The sequence below is a fragment of the Tachyglossus aculeatus genome, chromosome 6, assembly GCF_015852505.1.
Source record: "Tachyglossus aculeatus isolate mTacAcu1 chromosome 6, mTacAcu1.pri, whole genome shotgun sequence".
Lineage (NCBI taxonomy): Eukaryota > Metazoa > Chordata > Mammalia > Monotremata > Tachyglossidae > Tachyglossus > Tachyglossus aculeatus.
The window spans coordinates 43754761-43772347 of record NC_052071.1 but is presented as its reverse complement, the minus strand read 5'-3'; the positions used below and the strand labels follow the sequence as shown (position 1 = coordinate 43772347).

Below are 17587 nucleotides of genomic sequence, written 5' to 3'. Positions count from 1 at the left end.
GGGAGGTTACAAGGTGAGAATGTTGTCCCACAGGAGGCTCACAGTCTTCCTCTGCATTTTACAGATGAGGTAACTGAAGCACAGAGAAGTTAAGTGACTTGTCCAAAGTCACAGAGCTGACAATTGGCGGAGCCGGGATTTGAACCCCTGACCTCTGACTCCAAAGCCCGGGCTCTTTCCACTGAGCCATGCTGCTTCCCCAAAGCACTGGGCTCACAGTCTCAGCCTCTATTTTACAGATGAGGTAAAAGGCACAGAGAAGTGAGGTGACTTGCCCAGGTCACACAGCAGACAAGTGGAAGAGGCAGGATTAGAACCCATGACCTTCTGACTTCTAGGCCTGTGCTCTAGCCACTGAGCCACACTGTGGCTCAATGTTCAAACCACAGAATGTGCTTGATAAATATCACTGATTGAATGTAAGCTCACTGTTCATTCATTCATCCAATCAATCGTATTTATTGAGCGCTTACTGTGTGCAGAGCACTGTACTAAGCGCTTGGGAAGTACAAATGGGCAACATATAGAGACGGTCCCTACCCAACAACGGGCTCAAGGTCTAGAATTGTGGGCAGGGAATGTGTCTACTTATTGTTATATTGTACTCTTCCAAGTGCTTAGCACAGTGATCTGCACACAGTCACTGCTCGACACTTAACTTCTCTATGCCTCAGTTACCTCATCTGTAAAATGGGGATTAAGACTGTTAGCCCCCCCGGCGGGACAACCTGATCACCTTGTTACCTCCCCAGCGCTTAGAACAGTGCTTTGCACATAGTAAGCGCTTAACAAATGCCGTTATTATTATAAGTAAGACTGAATGAATGACTGAACAGGGATGGGGGGAAATGGGAGGGCTGAGAGAAGCTGATGGACAGGAATCTCCCAAGAGGCAGTTTACCATCATTCATTCACTCAATCGTATTTATTGAACGCTTACTAGGTGCAGAGCACTGTACTAAGCGCTTGGGAAATACAAGTCGGTAACATATAGAGACGGTCCCTACCCAACAACGGGCTCACAGGCTAGAAGAGGGAGACGGACAACAAAACAAAACATGTGGACAGGTGTCAAGTCACCAGACTAAATAGAAATAAAGCTAGATGCACATCATTAACAAAATAAATAGAATAGTAAATACGTACAAGAACCATCAACATTACCGATCCCATTTCCCAATCCTCTGACATCTCCCCTCCTCCCTGGCTCCAATCAATCAATCAATCAATCGTATTTATTGAGCGCTTACTGTATGCAGAGCACTGTACTAAGAACTTGGGAAGTACAAGTTGGCAACATATACAGACAGTCCCTACCCAACATCATCATCATCATCAATCGTATTTATTGAGCGCTTACTATGTGCAGAGCACTGTACTAAGCGCTTGGGAAGTACAAATTGGCAACATATAGAGACAGTTCCAACCCAACATTGGGCTCACAGTCTAGAAGGGGGAGACAGAGAACAAAACCAAACATGCTAACAAAATAAAATAAATAGAATAGATATGAACAAGTAAAATAAATAAATAAATAAAGAAATAGAGTGATCATCATCATCATCAATCATATTTATTGAGCGCTTACTTTGGGCAGAGCACTGTACTAAGCGCTTGGGAAGTACAAATTGGCAACATATAGAGACAGTCCCTACCCAACATTGGGCTCACAGTCTAGAAGGGGGAGACAGAGAACAAAACCAAACATGCTAACAAAATAAAATAAATAGAATAGATATGAACAAGTAAAATAAATAAATAAATAAATAGAGTAATCATCATCATCATCAATCGTATTTATTGAGCGCTTACTATGTGCAGAGCACTGTACTAAGCGCTTGGGAAGTACAAGTTGGCAACATATAGAGACAGTCCCTACCCAACAGTGGGCTTACAGTCTAGAAGGGGGAGACAGAGAACAACCAAACATGCTAACAAAATAAAATAAATAGAATAGATATGTACAAGTAAAATAAATAAATAAATAGAGTAATAAATATGTACAGCGCCTGCAACCCTTCCCCCAGGCCCAATTTCCCCTCCGCTCAGGGCGAAACTGAGGCCCAAGAGTGGCAGCGGGGAGAGGGCTCAAACAATGACAACCACCACCACCACCACCGGCTGCTTCCTCGGCTACTCACTCTCTCTGCAGCTCCTGGAAGGATGCCGACGTACTTTCCGCTACACTGTCCTCGCTGTCGCTGTGGATCTCCATTGGAGACATGGAGTTGGGGTCAATTTTTACTGCAGCGGGAGGGGAAAGAGAAGAGATTTGAGACCCAGTTAATTAACAGTGGTATGTGTTTGGCGCTTACTATGTGCCAGGCACCCTACTAAGCGCTGGGGTGGATACGAGCAAATCAGGTCGGACACGGTACCTATCTCATGTGGGGCTCACAGTCTCCATCCCCCTTTTCCAGATGAGGTAACAGAGGCCCAGAGAAGTGAAGTGACTTGGCCAGGGCCACACAGCAGACAAGTAGGGGAGCTGGGATAAGAACCCACGACCTGCTGGCTTTCAGGCCGTGCTCTATCCACCATGCCACGCTATTTCCTGACCCCCATCTGGCATGGAGAACCCCGCTTGGCCCTCCATTCATTCGTTCAATTGTATTTATTGAGCGCTTACTGTGTGCAGAGCACTGTGCTAAGCGCTTGGGAAGGACAAGTTGGCAACAGTGGCAACTTGTGTTCCCCCTGGCCTGGAATGCCCTTCCTCCGCAATCCACCAAGCTAGCTCTCTTCCTCCCTTTAAAGCCCTACTGAGGGCTCACCTCCTCCATTCATTCATTCAATTGTATTTATTGAGCGCTTACTGTGTGCAGAGCACTGTACTAAGCGCTTGGGAAGTACAAGTTGGCAACATATAGAGACGGTCCCTACCCAACAGTGGGCTCACAGTCTAGAAGGCCTCCAGGAGGCCTTTCCCCCTCCCCATCCCCCCCCGCCCTACCTCCTTCCCCTCCCCACAGCACCTGTATATATGTTTGTACAGATTTATTACTCTACTTTACTTGTACACATTTACTATTCTATTCATTTTATTTTGTTAATATGTTTGGTTTTGTTGTCTGTCTCCTCCTTCTAGACTGTGAGCCCGCTGTTGGTTAGGGACCGTCTCTATATGTTGCCAACTTGTACTTCCCAAGGGCTTAGTACAGTGCTCTGCACACAGTAAGCGTTCGATAAATACGATTGAATGAATGAACTTGTACTTCCTAAGCACTTAGTACAGTGCTCTGCACACAGTAAGTGCTCAATAAATAAGATTGAATGAATGAATGCACTTAGTACAGTGCCCTACCCAGGCAGCAGGAAATAATAATAATAATAATAGTGACGGTATTTGTTTAGCACTTAATATGTGCCAGGCACTATACTAAGCGCTGGGGTGGATACAAGCAAATCCAGTTGGGCACAGTCCCTGTCCCGTGTGGGGCTCACAGTCTCCATCCCCATTTTACAGATGAGGAAATTAGAGAAGTGAAGTGACTTGCCCAAGCTCACATAGCAGACAAGTGGCAGAACCAGGATTAGAACCCATGACCTTCTGACTCCCAAGCCCATGCTGTATCCACTGTGCCATGCTGTTTCTCATCAACCAAGCCTCCAGACTCTCCCCCAAAGTAATAATAATAATAATGTTGGTATTTGTTAAGTGCTTACTATGTGTAAAGCACTGTTTTAAGCATTGGGGAGGTTACAAAGTGATCAGGTTGTCCCACGGGGGGCTCACGATTTTAATCCCCATTTTGCAGATGAGGTAACTGAGGCACAGAGAAGTGAAGTGACTTGCCCAAAGTCACACAGCTGACAGTTGGCAAAGTACAGCCCCACTCCCCCAAACCCGGCCCCCGCCTTCCTGTCCCCCTCGTCCCCCCCCCATCCCCCATCTTACCTCCTTCCCTTCCCCACAGCACCTGTATATATGTATACATGTTTGTACATATTTATTACTCTATTTATTTATTTATTTATTTATTTTACTTGTACATATCTATTCTATTTATTTTTATTTTGTTAGTATGTTTGGTTTTGTTCTCTGTCTCCCCCTTTTAGACTGTGAGCCCACTGTTGGGTAGGGACTGTCTCTATATGTTGCCGACTTGTACTTCCCAAGCGCTTAATACAGTGCTCTGCACACAGTAAGCGCTCAATAAATACGATTGATTGATTAATTGATTGACAACGGCCAGGGTAGCCACGGTAGCCCCGCAGGGCCATAATCCGGGCCACGCTGGGTCCGGTTGCCAAATGGCCCTCCGCCCACCACCGCTGCCATGAGCCCAATCCCGGGAGAGAGCCCAGATTTCAGGGAAAGGCTCTGGAAGTCCTCCGCTCACAGAACACATGGGACCTTGGGCAAGTCACTTAACTTCTCTGAGCCTCAGTTACCTCATCTGTAAAATGGGGATTAAGACCGTGAGCCCCCCGTGGGACAACCTGATCACCTTGTATCCCCCCAATGCTTAGAACAGTGCTTTGCATATAGTAAGCGCATAACAAATGCCATTATTAGAGAAGCAGCGTGGCTCAGTGGAAAGAGCACGGGCTTTGCAGTCAGAGCTCAAGGGTTCAAATCCCAGCTCCACCACTTGTCGGCTGTGTGACTTTGGGCAAGTCACTTAACTTCTCTGGGCCTCAGTTACCTCATCTGTAAAATGGGGATTAAGATTGTGAGCCCCATGTGGGCAACCTGATCACCTTGTAACCTCCCCAGAAATAAGAACAGTGCTTTGCACACAGTAAGTGCTTAATAAATGCCGAGAAGCAGCGTGGCTCAGTGGAAAGAGCCCGGGCTTTGGAGTCAGAGTTCAAGGGTTCAAATCCCAGATCTGTCACTTGTCAGCTGTGTGACTTTGGGCAAGTCACTTAACTTCTCTGGGCCTCAGTTACCTCATCTGTAAAATGGGGATTAAGACTGTGAGCACCCCCTTGGGACAACCTGATTGCTTTGTAACCTCCCCGGTGCTTAAAACAGTGCTTTGTACCTAGTAAGTGCTTAATAAATGTTGTTATTATTATTATTATTATTATTATTATTATTATTATTATCAGAGAAAGGCCGGAAGTCCAAGTGAGAATGTGAGTCAGGGGCTGGTCAGGAGCACTCCCACCAGCCCTGGGAGGGATTCCAACCATCATCATCATCATCAATCGTATTTATTGGACACTTACTGTGTGCAGAGCACTGTACTAAGCGCTTGGGAAGTACAAGTTGGCAACATGGAAGTACACTCTGGGGTGGTCTCTGGTTCCTGTTCTCAGCCCCCAGGAGTTGCTCAGAAGGGGAAGACTGATTATAATAGTCATTGTGATGTTTGTTAAGTGCTTGTTTATGTGCAGAGCACAGGGGCAGAGACAATACCACCAGATTGGACATCTTCCCTGCCCTACATTCATTCAGTCATATTTACTGAGCCCTTACTGTGTGCAGAGCACTGTACTAAGCGCTTGAGAGAACACAACAATAAAGAGGCACATTCCCTGCTCACGATGCGCTTACAATCTAGACGGGGGGAGACCAGGTATTTAAATCCCCCTTTCACAGATGAGGAAACCGAGGCCCGGAAAAGTTAAGTGACTTGCCCACGGGCACGTGGCAGGGCCGGGATTAGAACCCTGATCCCCCTGTAAACCCCACGTGGGACAACCTGATCACCTTGTATCCTCCCCAGCGCTTAGAAGAGTGCTTTGCACGCAGTAAGCGCTTAACAAATGCCATCATTATTACTATTATTAATGCACGAATGACTGAATGAACGGATCAGTGCTCCAGAGCAGAGTATTGAACTCTCTGTCGCTCGGAGGGGAGGGGAGGCGGTGGCGGCATGGGAAAAGATTAAAAGGGGTTAAAACTGAAATGGAAGGGGTTGGGGGGAGTGAATAGAGGTAAAAGTGTGACCTCTAAAACCTCCTTTTGGCCTGGCTCCCCTCCCTACCTCCTCCTCTTCCTCCTTGAAACCCCACCCACCCCACTCCGCCCAGCATCCCCCTCTGGCTCCAAGGAACTGGGGGATTTCTCCCTCATACCCCCCTCTGACTCCACAAAAGGGGAGACTGAGGCCCCCCAAACCCCCACCACCCCTTGGTTACTTCCCTTCCCCCACCTCCCATGCATAATCAGACAGGAATGGCCAGCCACCCCACCCTTCTGTGGGACAACAGGCCCCGAGCAGCCCTGCCCAGGCGGTTACCATGGGGGGAAACCACAGGAATGTCCCTCCCTCCTCCTCCCACCCCCCCAAAGAGAGCAGGCCGACCTCCCCCCAGGACCGCCGCTGCTGCTCACACACAGCTGGCCGCACCCCAACTTCCAGAGAGGGCCAGGAGGCCGGGGCGGGTGGGGGTGGAGGGAGAATATGAGCGTCCCCGGAACAGCTGGGCCCTGACCTCTCGGTGACCAGATGGCTGAACCAAATCCAGCACCCGGCCGTTGGCAGGCATCCGAGGAGCGGTGTTCGGGGGAGTCCGGGGGCTGGGGGGCTAAGAAGGCGGGGAGTCAAGGTGATGGCGGGTGGACAGGAGCCCCAGAGTTCAACCACGTGGCCCCGGCCAACTATGGAAGGTCCACGGGGCTGAGAAGCAGCGTGGCTCAGTGGACAGAGCACGGGCTTTGGAGTCGGAGGTTCGAATCCCGGCTCCGCCACTTGCCAGCTGTGTGACTTTGGGCAAGTCACTTTACTTCTCCGGGCCTCAGTTCCCTCAGCTGTAAAATGGGGATTAAGACTGTGAGCCCCCTTGGGGCAACCTGGTCACCTTGTAACCTCCCCAGTGCTTGGAACACTGCTTGGCACATAGTAATAATAGTAATAACAATAATAATAATGGCATTTATTAAGTGCTTACTATGTGCCAGGCACTGTTCTAAGTGCTGGGGAGGTTACAAGGTAAGAGCTTAATAAATGCCATTATTATTATTATTATTAACGGGGGAGAGCGGAAGGGGGGAGAGGGATGGGGGAGAGGGAAGGGGGGAGAGGGAAGGGGGGGAGGAAGCCTTGGCATGATAAGGCAAAGGAAAATTGGTGGTCCCACCCCCCAAAATACACACACTCAAAAGGGAATGGCAGGGGGAGGGTGCTTAGGATCCTGAAATATACCACAAGAAATTCCAAAAGGCTTTGAAGGCAGCAAATGGGAACCACATGGACTCCAAGAGCCCTGCCCAACCCAGCCCAGCCCGACCCAGCCCCCTCACCTCATGGGAAATGGGGGAGGGGACAGGGGTGGACAAATCCAGCCTTTTCAACCCTGGAAATTCCTCTCCCCTCCTAAGCCAGGGGAGGTGACCCGGCCGTTAGTACGCAGGATGAGGGCGGATGCCGTCTGAGTTTAGGGGTTCCACGTCCTACGCTCTGCCCGTTGGCCCAGGGAGAAGGTGTGGAAGGGGTCAGGGCCCTCAGAAGACTGATGACTGTGTGCCCCTCTAAGCCACAAGATACAAGCACAGCATAAACACGCAGCCCAGAGCAGACAGCTTCGTAATGAACTGCCTTTTAAAATAAACGGCATTTGTTAAGCACTTACTAGGTGCCAGACACGGTGCTAAGCTCTGGAGTAGATATAAGATCAATGAGTCGGACACAGACCCTACCTCACATAGGAATTGTTGTCTTAAACCTTCATTTTATAGATGAAGTAACTGAGGCACAGAAGTTAAGTGACTTGCTCGCTCAATATATACGACTGGATTGATTGATTGATTGATTGCCCAAGGTCAGCAGACAAATGACGAAGCTGGGATTAGAACCCAGGTCTTTCTGGCTCCCAAGCCTGTGCTCTACCCACTAGGCCATGGTGCTTCTAACTTAGCCCACGAGCCCCATGTGCCTGACCTGATTATCTGGTATCAACCCCAGTGCTTAGCACGTTGTAATTGCTTAACAAACACCCTAACTGTTATTATTATAGTTTACTACTGTCCTTCCCCCCAGCTCAGCAAGCTGCCATGGTGTATCTTTGCCTTCCTAACTTCCTCTCTAACTGGGGATCTCCAAGCCCTCTAAGAGCAAGGTTCCTTCACTGGGACATGGGGCATTCCGAGGTCATTTAGCGAGCAGTGAAAGGGTTGGGGGTCAAAGCTGAGACACTGCACTGAAATTCTTTGAAGACTGAGACTGCGCCTATGCTCTGAACTGTCCTCAACTGGCAGAGACCCGGTTCTCACTGTGACTCCGCTGACAGCGACAAAGGGGAGACCACCACCACAATAGTACCAAGGGTGTGTGTTAACAGCTATGTGCCCAACACTGGGGCAAACACGACGAGTTCAGCCATTGTCCCCGTCCCACAAACGACTCTCAGTTTAAGGGGGAAACATTCACTCCCCCTTTACAGATGAGGAAACTGAGGCATACATCCGTGTCTCGGTGAACAGGTGACACCTCATTTCCCATGCCTACCGTTAGAGTTCCTTCTTTGGGTTTGGGGGCTCTCATATTTCACTAAAAAAAAAAAGAGAGAAAACAATCATCTATAGATTTTTAACCCTTCTCTGAACTCCAGTCGCTCCCCAAATAGACCAAGTAAGACTGTGGTTAGGAGAGCCGGACTGTAGGTGGCTCTGTGGTGTAGGAGACCTGCTGCCTCAGTTCCCACAGTTGGGCATTGGGCTGCCAACAGAAGGCCAGCTTTGGGCCCTTGACACTCACATTTAGTTTCAAATAATAATAATAATAATGGCATTTATTAAGCGCTTACTATGTGCAAAGCACTGTTCTAAGCACTGGGGAGACTACAAGGTGATCAGGTTGTCCCACGGGGGGCTCACAGTCTTCATCCCCATTTTTACAGATGAGGGAACTGAGGCCCAGACAAGTGAAGTGACTTGCCCAAAGTCACACAGCAGACAACTGGCGGAGCTGGGCTTTGAGCCCATGATCTGTGACTCCAAAGCCCATGCTCTTTCCACTGAGCCATATCTTCTCCGATATTTGTTTAGTTGGTCAGTCTCTCTCCCTCCCCGCAACCTGCCTTACCCCCCACCCCGCCCGACCCCTCTCTTCCCCCAAACCCCATCTTTCCCCTCCCAGCCAATCCCTCTCTCTTCTCCTACCTCTCTCTTCCCCAACCCCCATCTCTCTCTCCACTCCCAACCCCCCTCCCTCTCTCTCCTCCCCCACCCCCTCACCTCCCCCCCACTTTCTCTTCTCCCATCTCCCCCAAACCTGCTTCTACCCCAACCCCCATCTCCCCAACGCCCTCTCCCATCTCTCTCTCCCCCAACCCCATCTCTCCCGATCTCTCTCTTCCCAACCCCCTCCCTCTTTCTTCCTCCACCTCTCTCTTCTCCCATCTCTCTCCCCCACCCTGCACAACCCAACTCTCCCCCACCTCCCTCTTCCCCAACCCCAATCTCTCTCTCTCTTCCCCCCCATCTCTCTCTTCTCCCATCTTTCTCTTTCTCATCCTCTCTGTCTCTCTCCTGTTGGACTAAACAGCAAATTAAAAGGACACGATTCTGGCCCACAAGTTAAATCGGGGCATTAATGACACTGGCCACCAGTCCGGCAGGCTCTTGGCTTCCGGCAGGGGAGGGGGTGACCTGCAACGGTCCAGGCGTTAGTTACCGCCCTTCTGGTCAGATAGCTGACACCGGTTTCAGATGTGGTCGGACCAGCTGGGTCCCTGTACAGACAAGGGGAAAGACAAGAACGGGGCTGGGCGGGCCTCCCTCGGTCACCTCCGCCCACGTCCTCCCTTCTTGGATTGGCTCACGATGGGACACGTGGCCTCAGGTTCATTGGAGATGACTGCTGTGTGCATGCTCTCTCTCTCTCTCACACACACAGAGACAGAAATGCTTGACATGGAGGAGGAGGCGGAGGAGGCAATGTGGAGGCAGGGGAGGGGAAGACAGCAGGGTATGAAAAGGAGTCCCTCCTTACCAGAGCCGGCATTCTTGCCGTCTCCCCCGATGAGCGGGACCGTGATGGCGGCGGTGACCCCGTCCGAGGGCATGGTGGTGTACACCACGGGTAACGACTGGACCACCACGGGAATGGTCTGCAGGTTGCCCATCTTGCTGGGCAGGTTGACGGAGGGGATGGTGTGGATGACGTGCAGGATCTGCTGGCCGCCGCTGCCCTGCGTGGAGGCCAGGATGGAGCCCGGGGACAGCACGGCCGGGATGGCCGACGTCGAGCCCAGCCCGGAGGGCGAGACGGACACCACGGGGGACGGGATGGGGGGCGTCACCAGCATGGGGGAGGAGCGGATGGAAGCGGGCAGCAGGGCGGACGACTGCAGGGACAGTTTGGGCTTGTGCAGGGAGAGGTCCACGGGCTCCGCCTGGGGCAGGTTACAGTCGCTGGCCAGGAGCTCTTCGGGGGGTTCGGTCTTGATGTCGCTGAGGAGCACCGGCGTCTCCATGGAGCCTTCGTCCAGGAGCGACGCGGACGTCATCTTCAGCTTCCCCGCTGGCCCCGACGGCCCTTTAGTCTGGACCGGACCAGAGGCCTGAAAGAGAAAACAGAGAGGGAGGGTCAGGACCGGGTCCGCTGATCCTCGTCCCCACCACCCGAGGGGCAGGGAGACTGGCGGACCCCAGGGTCCAAGCCGGGTCGAGGGCTCCCGTACCCGCATCTTTGCCCAGAGGCGACGCAGAACAACGCAGAACTGGGCAGCTGAAAGCCGGGTTGCAATTAGGGGGGGGTTCTGTGACCGTTCCCCCATAACGGCGTGGGATGGCATGTCCGTGACCCAGGATAGTAATAATAACTGTGACATTTGTTAAGTGTTTACTATGTGCCAGGCACTGTACTGATCGCTGCCATGGATACAAGCAAATATGAGCCCACTGTTGGGTAGGGACCGTCTCTATATGTTGCCAACTTGTACTTCCCAAGTGCTTAGTACAGTGCCCTGCACACAGTAAGCGCTCAATAAATATGATTGAATGAATGAAACAAATAGGACAGGGACTGTGTCCAACCCAATGTGGGGCTCACAGTCTTTATCCCCATTTTACAGATGAGGGAACCGAGGCACAGAGAAGTGAAGAGACTTGCCCAAGATCACATAGCTGACAAGTGGCAGAACCAGGATTAGAACCCGTGAACTTCTGACTCCAGAGCCCGGGCCCTATCCACTGGGCCACGCTGTGAAACCTTTCAAAGGAAACGGTGGAGGGTCTCAGCAAGAGCAAAGACCACCCTAACCGCCCACCACCTGCAGAGACCCCGCCTGGACAACCTGAAGCCCAGGGCACATAGATCAATCAATCAATCAGTCGTATTTATTGAGCGCTTACTGTGTGCAGAGCACTGTACTAAGCGCTTGGGAAGTACAAGTCGGCAACATATAGAGATGGTCCCTACCCAACAACGGGCTCAGAGTCTAGAAGGGGGAGACAGACAACCAAACAAAACATGTAGACAGGTGTCAAAATCGTCAGAACAAATAGAATTCAAGCTGTATGCACATCATTAACAAAATAAATAGAATAGTAAATAGGTACAAGTAAAATAGAGTAATAAATCTGTACAAATATATATACACAAGTGCTATGGGGAGGAGAAGGAGGTAGGGGCTGGGGGGAGGAGAGGAAGAAAGAGCCTCAGTGACTGTCATGGGGAGAAAGAACATGGAGTATATGCTGACCCTGGAGGAGCTGAGAAAGGCTGGAACAAGGAGGACAATCTACCCTGGGTAGTGGCGATTTCTGGGTCAAAGGCGCTAGGAAGGAACCGACAACTACGCAGTGTTTGGTACAGCGCTTAGAACAGTGCTTTGCACATAGTAAGTGCTTAACAAATACCATTATTATTATTATTATTATTATTATTATTATTATTATTATTACAGTGCTCTGCACATAGAAATACTTTTCATTGACTGAGACTATAGCTCCGAAGTCATTAAAAGTAAATAGGTCAGCTTTCTACACTGATTGCTGTCACCCAGGGCCCCTGTGCCTGGCAAAATGGAAACAGGGCAAGGAATCGAGGAAGGGAGGGGAGGAGGGAAGGGAGGAAAGGAGGAGAGAAGAGATGAAGAAAGGGAGGGAAAGGTGGGGAGGGGAAGGGAGGAGAGGAAAGGAAAAGAGGGAGGAAAGTCTCACCCTCTAATAACAATAATAGTTATTATGTGCTATGCACTTACTGTTGATGTGATATGTGCTAAGCACTTACTACGTGTCAGGCACTGTTGTAAGCACTGGGGTGGGGCCAAGCATATCGGGTTGGACACAGACCCTTGTCCCACGTGGGGCTCACAATCTCAATCCCCACTTTACAGATGAGGTAACTGAGGCCCAGAGAAGCAAAGTGCCTAAGATCACAAGCTCCTGTGGGCAGGGAAAATGCCCGCCAACTCTGTCGTATTGTACTATGCCAGGCATTGAGCCCACTGTTGGGTAGGGGCCATCTCTATAAGTTGCCAACTTGTACTTCCCAAGCGCTTAGTACAGTGCTCTGCACACAGTAAGCGCTCAATAAATACGACTGAATGAATGAATGAATGAACTTAATCAATCAATCAATCAATCAATTGTATTTATTGAGCGCTTACTGTGTGCAGAGCACTGTATTAAGTGCTTGGGAAGTACAAGTCAGCAACACATAGAGACGGTCCCTACCCAACAGCGGGCTCACAGTCTAGAAGGGGGAGACAGAGAACAAAACCAAATATACTGACAAAATAAAATAGACTAGATATGTACAAGATAAATAAAAACATAGAGTAATAAATATGTACAAACATATATATACAAACATATATACATATATACAGGGGGAATGATACGGGAAGCAGTATGGCCTAGTGGATAAAGCACGGGCCTGAGAATCAGAGGACCTAGGTTTTAATCCTGGCTCCACTACTTTGCTGTACGATCTTGGGCAAATCACTTACCTTTTCTGTGCCGCAATGTCCTGAATTGTACTTTTCAAGTGCCTAGTACAGTGCTCAGTAAGCGCTCAATAAATACGACTGAGAGAATGAAAGAATGCCCTCATCTCTATAAAATGGGCATTAAGACTGTGAGCCCCATGTGGAACGTGGACAGTGTCCAAACTATTGGTTTGTATCTACCCTAGTGCTTAGTGCAGTTCCTGACACATAGTAGGCTCTTAACAAAAACTCTATTTATTGATTGATTTTATTTGTACGTATTTATTCTATCTATTTTATTTTACTTAATACAGTACACTGCACCCAATAAGCTCTTAACAAAAACTCTATTTATTGATTGATTTTATTTGTACGTATTTATTCTATCTATTTTATTTTACTTAATACAGTACACTGCACCCAATAAGCTCTCAATAAATACCATCGATGATGAGGGGAGGGAAGACGGGGAGATGGAGAGAATGGGAGGGTGGGAGGGAATAATAATAATACAAATGATTGCATTTGTTAAGCGCCTACTATGTGCAAAGCACCGCTGGGGGATACGAGGTGATCAGGTTGTCCCACGTGGGGCTCACTGTCTTAATGCCCATTTTACGGATGAGGCGACTCCACCCTAAACATGGCAGGCGGGTCAGATCCCGGCTTGCCCAGCTTGAGTAAGGCCAAGATCCCTTGCTGATAGCCACGGCCACCGTGCCCCCATCGGGGACAATCACCTCTACCCCAGACCCAAGGCCAGAGGCCAGCAGGGAGGAGCCCGGCCACACCGATGCCCCCCACCTCCCCATCCCCGCTCGCCACCCTGGGAAGACTTTTGGGGGGCCGGGAGCTTCCCACTCACGGGAATGGCGGGGAGGGACGGAGGGAGGGAGGATGGGAAATCACCCTCCAGGTCTTCGGCGCTTTCTCTCTCCGACCGAGCACCATAATTAGTAATTGCCGGAGCTGCCCGGGGCGTTGGCGCCAACAGGAGTCAGAGCCTTACTTAGTGCCAGCTGCTGATTTAAGGGCGCTTTGTGGTCGATGGCTAGAGGCCCCCACCTGGGATGGTCTTCCTGCTCAGCAGAGGGGGAAGGGAATGAGCATCTAAGTTCATGAGAGGAACTGGGCATCCAGGACCAAAACACACCACTGGGGATTTCATTCATTCATTCATTTCATTCATTCATTCAATCGTATTTACTGAGCGCTTACTGTGTGCAGAGCACTGTCCTAAGAGCTTGGGAAGTACAAGGTGGCAACATACAGAGACGGTCCCTACCCAACAGTGGGCTCACAGTCCAGAAGATGCATTTCATCGAGGCCTTCAAAGCCTTATTGAAGGCCCATCTCCTCCAAGAGGCCTTCCCTGACTAAGCCCTCATTTCCTCTTCTCCCACTCCCTTCTGCGTTGCCCTGACTTGCTCCCTTCACTCACACCGCTCTCCCCACGGCACTTATATCCCTATCTATAATGTATTTATTTCTATGAGTGCTAGACTTCTAGACTGCGAGCCGACTGTTGGGTAGGGACTGTCTCTATATGTTGCCAACTTGTACTTCCCAAGCGCTTAGTGCAGTGCCCTGCACACAGTAAGTGCTCAATAAATACGACAGATTGATTGACTGACTGAGGCAGTGTGAGAAGCACCTTGGAAAGAGCACGGGGTTGAGAGTCAGAAGACCTGGGTCCTTATCCCGGCTCTGTTGCTTGTCTGCTGGGTGACCTTAAGCAAGTCACCTAACTTCTCTGTGCCTCGGTTTCCTCATCTGTAAAATGAGGATTCAATACCTGTAAGTGCTCCATACATACCACTGGTTGACAGGAATCAAATCTAGTAGCAGGCTGTAAAAATGTTAAGATTCCCCCAGTAGCAAAATCCTAACGGGACCTGGTTTGTTAGCCAAATACTATTCAAGAGGTGTGGTACATATATTCATTCAATCGTATTTATTGAGCGCTTACTGCGTGCAGAGCACTGTACTAAGCGCTTGGGAAGTACAAGTTGGCAACATATAGAGATGGTCCCTACCCAACAGCAGGCTCACAGTCTAGATTATTATTATTATTATTATTATTATTTTACAGATGAGGGAACTGAGGCACAGAGAAGTGAATTGTCTTGCCCAAGGCCACCCGGCAGATGAGTGGCAGAGACGGGATTAGAACCCAGAACCTCTGACTCCCAAATCCGGGCTCTTGCCACTGAGCCACGCTGCTTCTCTGTAAGCACTGTAAGGTCATCAAGGGTGGGGAATACATCTGTTTATTGCTGTACCGTAACCTCCCAAGTGCTTAGTAATAATGACAATTGTGGTATTTGTTAATAACAACAATAATGACATATATACACGCAAACACACGTAGAAGTGTGTGTGTGTGTATCACACCTCGAATAATATTTGGGAAGTGCTTACTATATATCAATCATATTTATTGAACGCTGTGTGCAGAGCACTGTGGTAAACACTTGGGAGCATCCAATATAACACAGTTGGTAACACACTGTCTGCACACAACGAGCTTACAGTCTACAGCCTATTAACTGCTGTTCTAAGAACTGAAGTAAAAACAGGTGAATCGGGTTGGACATAGTCCCTGTCCCACACAGGCCTCACAGTCTAAGCAGGAGGGAGAACAAGTTGAATCCCCAATTTTACAGTTGGGAAGCTGAGGCCCAGAGAAGTTAAGTGAATTACCCAAGGTCAGTTCTCGACTGTGAGCCCACTGTTGGGTAGGGACCGTCTCGATATGTTGCCAACTTGTACTTCCCGAGCGCTTAGTACAGTGCTCTGCACACAGAGAAGCAGTGGAGCCAGGATTAGAGCCCAGGCCCTTGGATTTCCTGGATTTCCAGGCCTGGGCTCTTTTCCGCTTGGCCACGATGCCCCCCTCAGAGGTGTCCCAGTGGCAGAAGGGTAGAGGGGACTGCCCCTGATCCCTTTCTTCCCACCCTTTCTTCCCCCAAATCCTAACGACGCCTGCCTAGCCTCCGGACGCTTCCCTGAAAGAGACGGGAAAAAGGTGGGGGACGTCTACAGCTAAAACAGACTTTTCTCACAATGATGATGGTATTTGTTCGGCGTTTACTATGTGCAAAGCACTGTTCTAAGCGCTGGGGAGGTTACGAGGTGATCAGGTTGTCCCACCGGGGGCTCACCGTTTTAATCCCCATTTTACAGATGAGGCAACTGAGGCCCAGAGAAGTGAAGTGACTTGCCCAAGGGCACACAGCTGGCGGAGCCGGGATTTGAACCCATGACCTCTGACTCCAAAACCCGGGCTCTTTCCACTGAGCCACGCTGCTTCTCAAGGAACGCTTGCCCTGGGCAGACACACTCAAAGAGCAGAATTAGCTTCTGGAGTAACATGTTCATTAGTCAGTCGGTCAATCCTATTTATTGAGCGCTTACTACGTGCAGAGCACTTTACTAAGAGCTAGGGAGAGTACAATTAAACAATGTAATGGACACATCCCCTGCCCACAATGAGCTAATGGGCTAGAAGACTGTTAAACTCTTTCTTACCAGGCCTGCAACTCTCGGATGGATAAGAAGCAACGTGGTTTAGTGGCAAGAGACCAGGCTTGGGAGTCAGAGGACGTGAGTTCTAATCCCAGCTCTGCCACTTGTCTGCTGTGTGACCTTGGGCAAGTCACTTCACTTCTCTGGGCCTCAGTTACCTCATCTGTAAAAATGGGGATTAAGACTGTGACTGTGGGGATTAAGACTGTGGTTGTCCCGCGAGTTACCTTGTAACTATCCCAGCGCTTAGAACAGTGCTTGGCGTATAGTAAGCATTTAAATACCATTATTATTATTATTGTTATTATAAGAAACAACGTATCTAGTAGAAGGAACACAGAGCCTGTGAGTCACAGGACCTGGGTTCCCATCCTGCCTCTGCCCCTTGCCAGCTAAGTGACCTTGGGCAAGTCACTTAACCTCTCGGGCCCTCAGTGTGTGAAATGAGGATTCAATACCCGTTCTCCCTCCCTTTTTGACAGTGAGCCCCATGCGGGACAGGGACTGTGTCTATCACGTACACTAATGCTTAGTACAGTGCTTGGCACATAGTACGCACTTAAATTACCATTATTATTATTATTACCATCATCATCATCATCAATCGTATTTATTGAGCACTTACTGTGTGCAGAGCACCGTACTAAGCGCTTGGGAAGTACAAGTTGGCAACATATAGAGACAGTCCCTACCCAACAGTGGGCTCACAGTCTAAAAAGGGGAGATGGAGAACAAAACCAAACATACTAACAAAATAAAATAAATAGAATAGATATGTACAAGTAAAATAAATAAATAGAGTAATAAATATGTACAAACATATATACATATATACAGGTGCTGTGGGGAAGGGAAGGAGGTAAGATGGGGGGATGGAGAGGGGGACGAGGGGGAGAGGAAGGAAGGGGCTCAATCTGGGAAGGCCTCCTGAAGGAGGTGAGCTCTCAGTAGGACCTTGAGAGGCCCTAATTACCACTGTTATTATTGCAGGAGGGTGGCAGAAGACGTGAAATTCAGCCTGATATATCGGCTAGGAAGTAGACGGCAGAAAGGAAGGATAACTAAAATCAGAGGGAGGAGATTTAAAAATCCACCGATTTTTAAATTCAGAGCAACAAACATTTCCAGAATTCTTCAGCTTCTGGAAATTCAGCAAATAACTCTGGAGGTAAACAATAATTAATCAGTGGGTATTTACTGAGGGCTTACGAAGTGTAGTAAGTGC

At 49.3% G+C, this 17587-nt stretch overlaps 1 protein-coding gene across 4 annotated transcripts in view; it reads right to left on the bottom strand.

Moving 5' to 3' along the window:
* Positions 1 to 17587, bottom strand: part of KLF8 (Kruppel like factor 8) — a 258834-nt gene that overhangs the window by 15107 nt on the left and 226140 nt on the right. For 3 of the 4 annotated variants that reach the window (XM_038748306.1, XM_038748308.1, XM_038748305.1), the window contains exons 2-4: positions 9891 to 10461; positions 8406 to 8447; positions 2142 to 2244 (exon numbers count right to left, since the gene is read on the bottom strand). In XM_038748306.1, the coding sequence (XP_038604234.1) occupies positions 2142 to 2244; positions 8406 to 8447; positions 9891 to 10461 (716 nt within the window). The remainder of the gene's footprint in view (positions 1 to 2141; positions 2245 to 8405; positions 8448 to 9890; positions 10462 to 17587) is intronic. The other variant, XM_038748307.1, reaches the window with a different exon arrangement.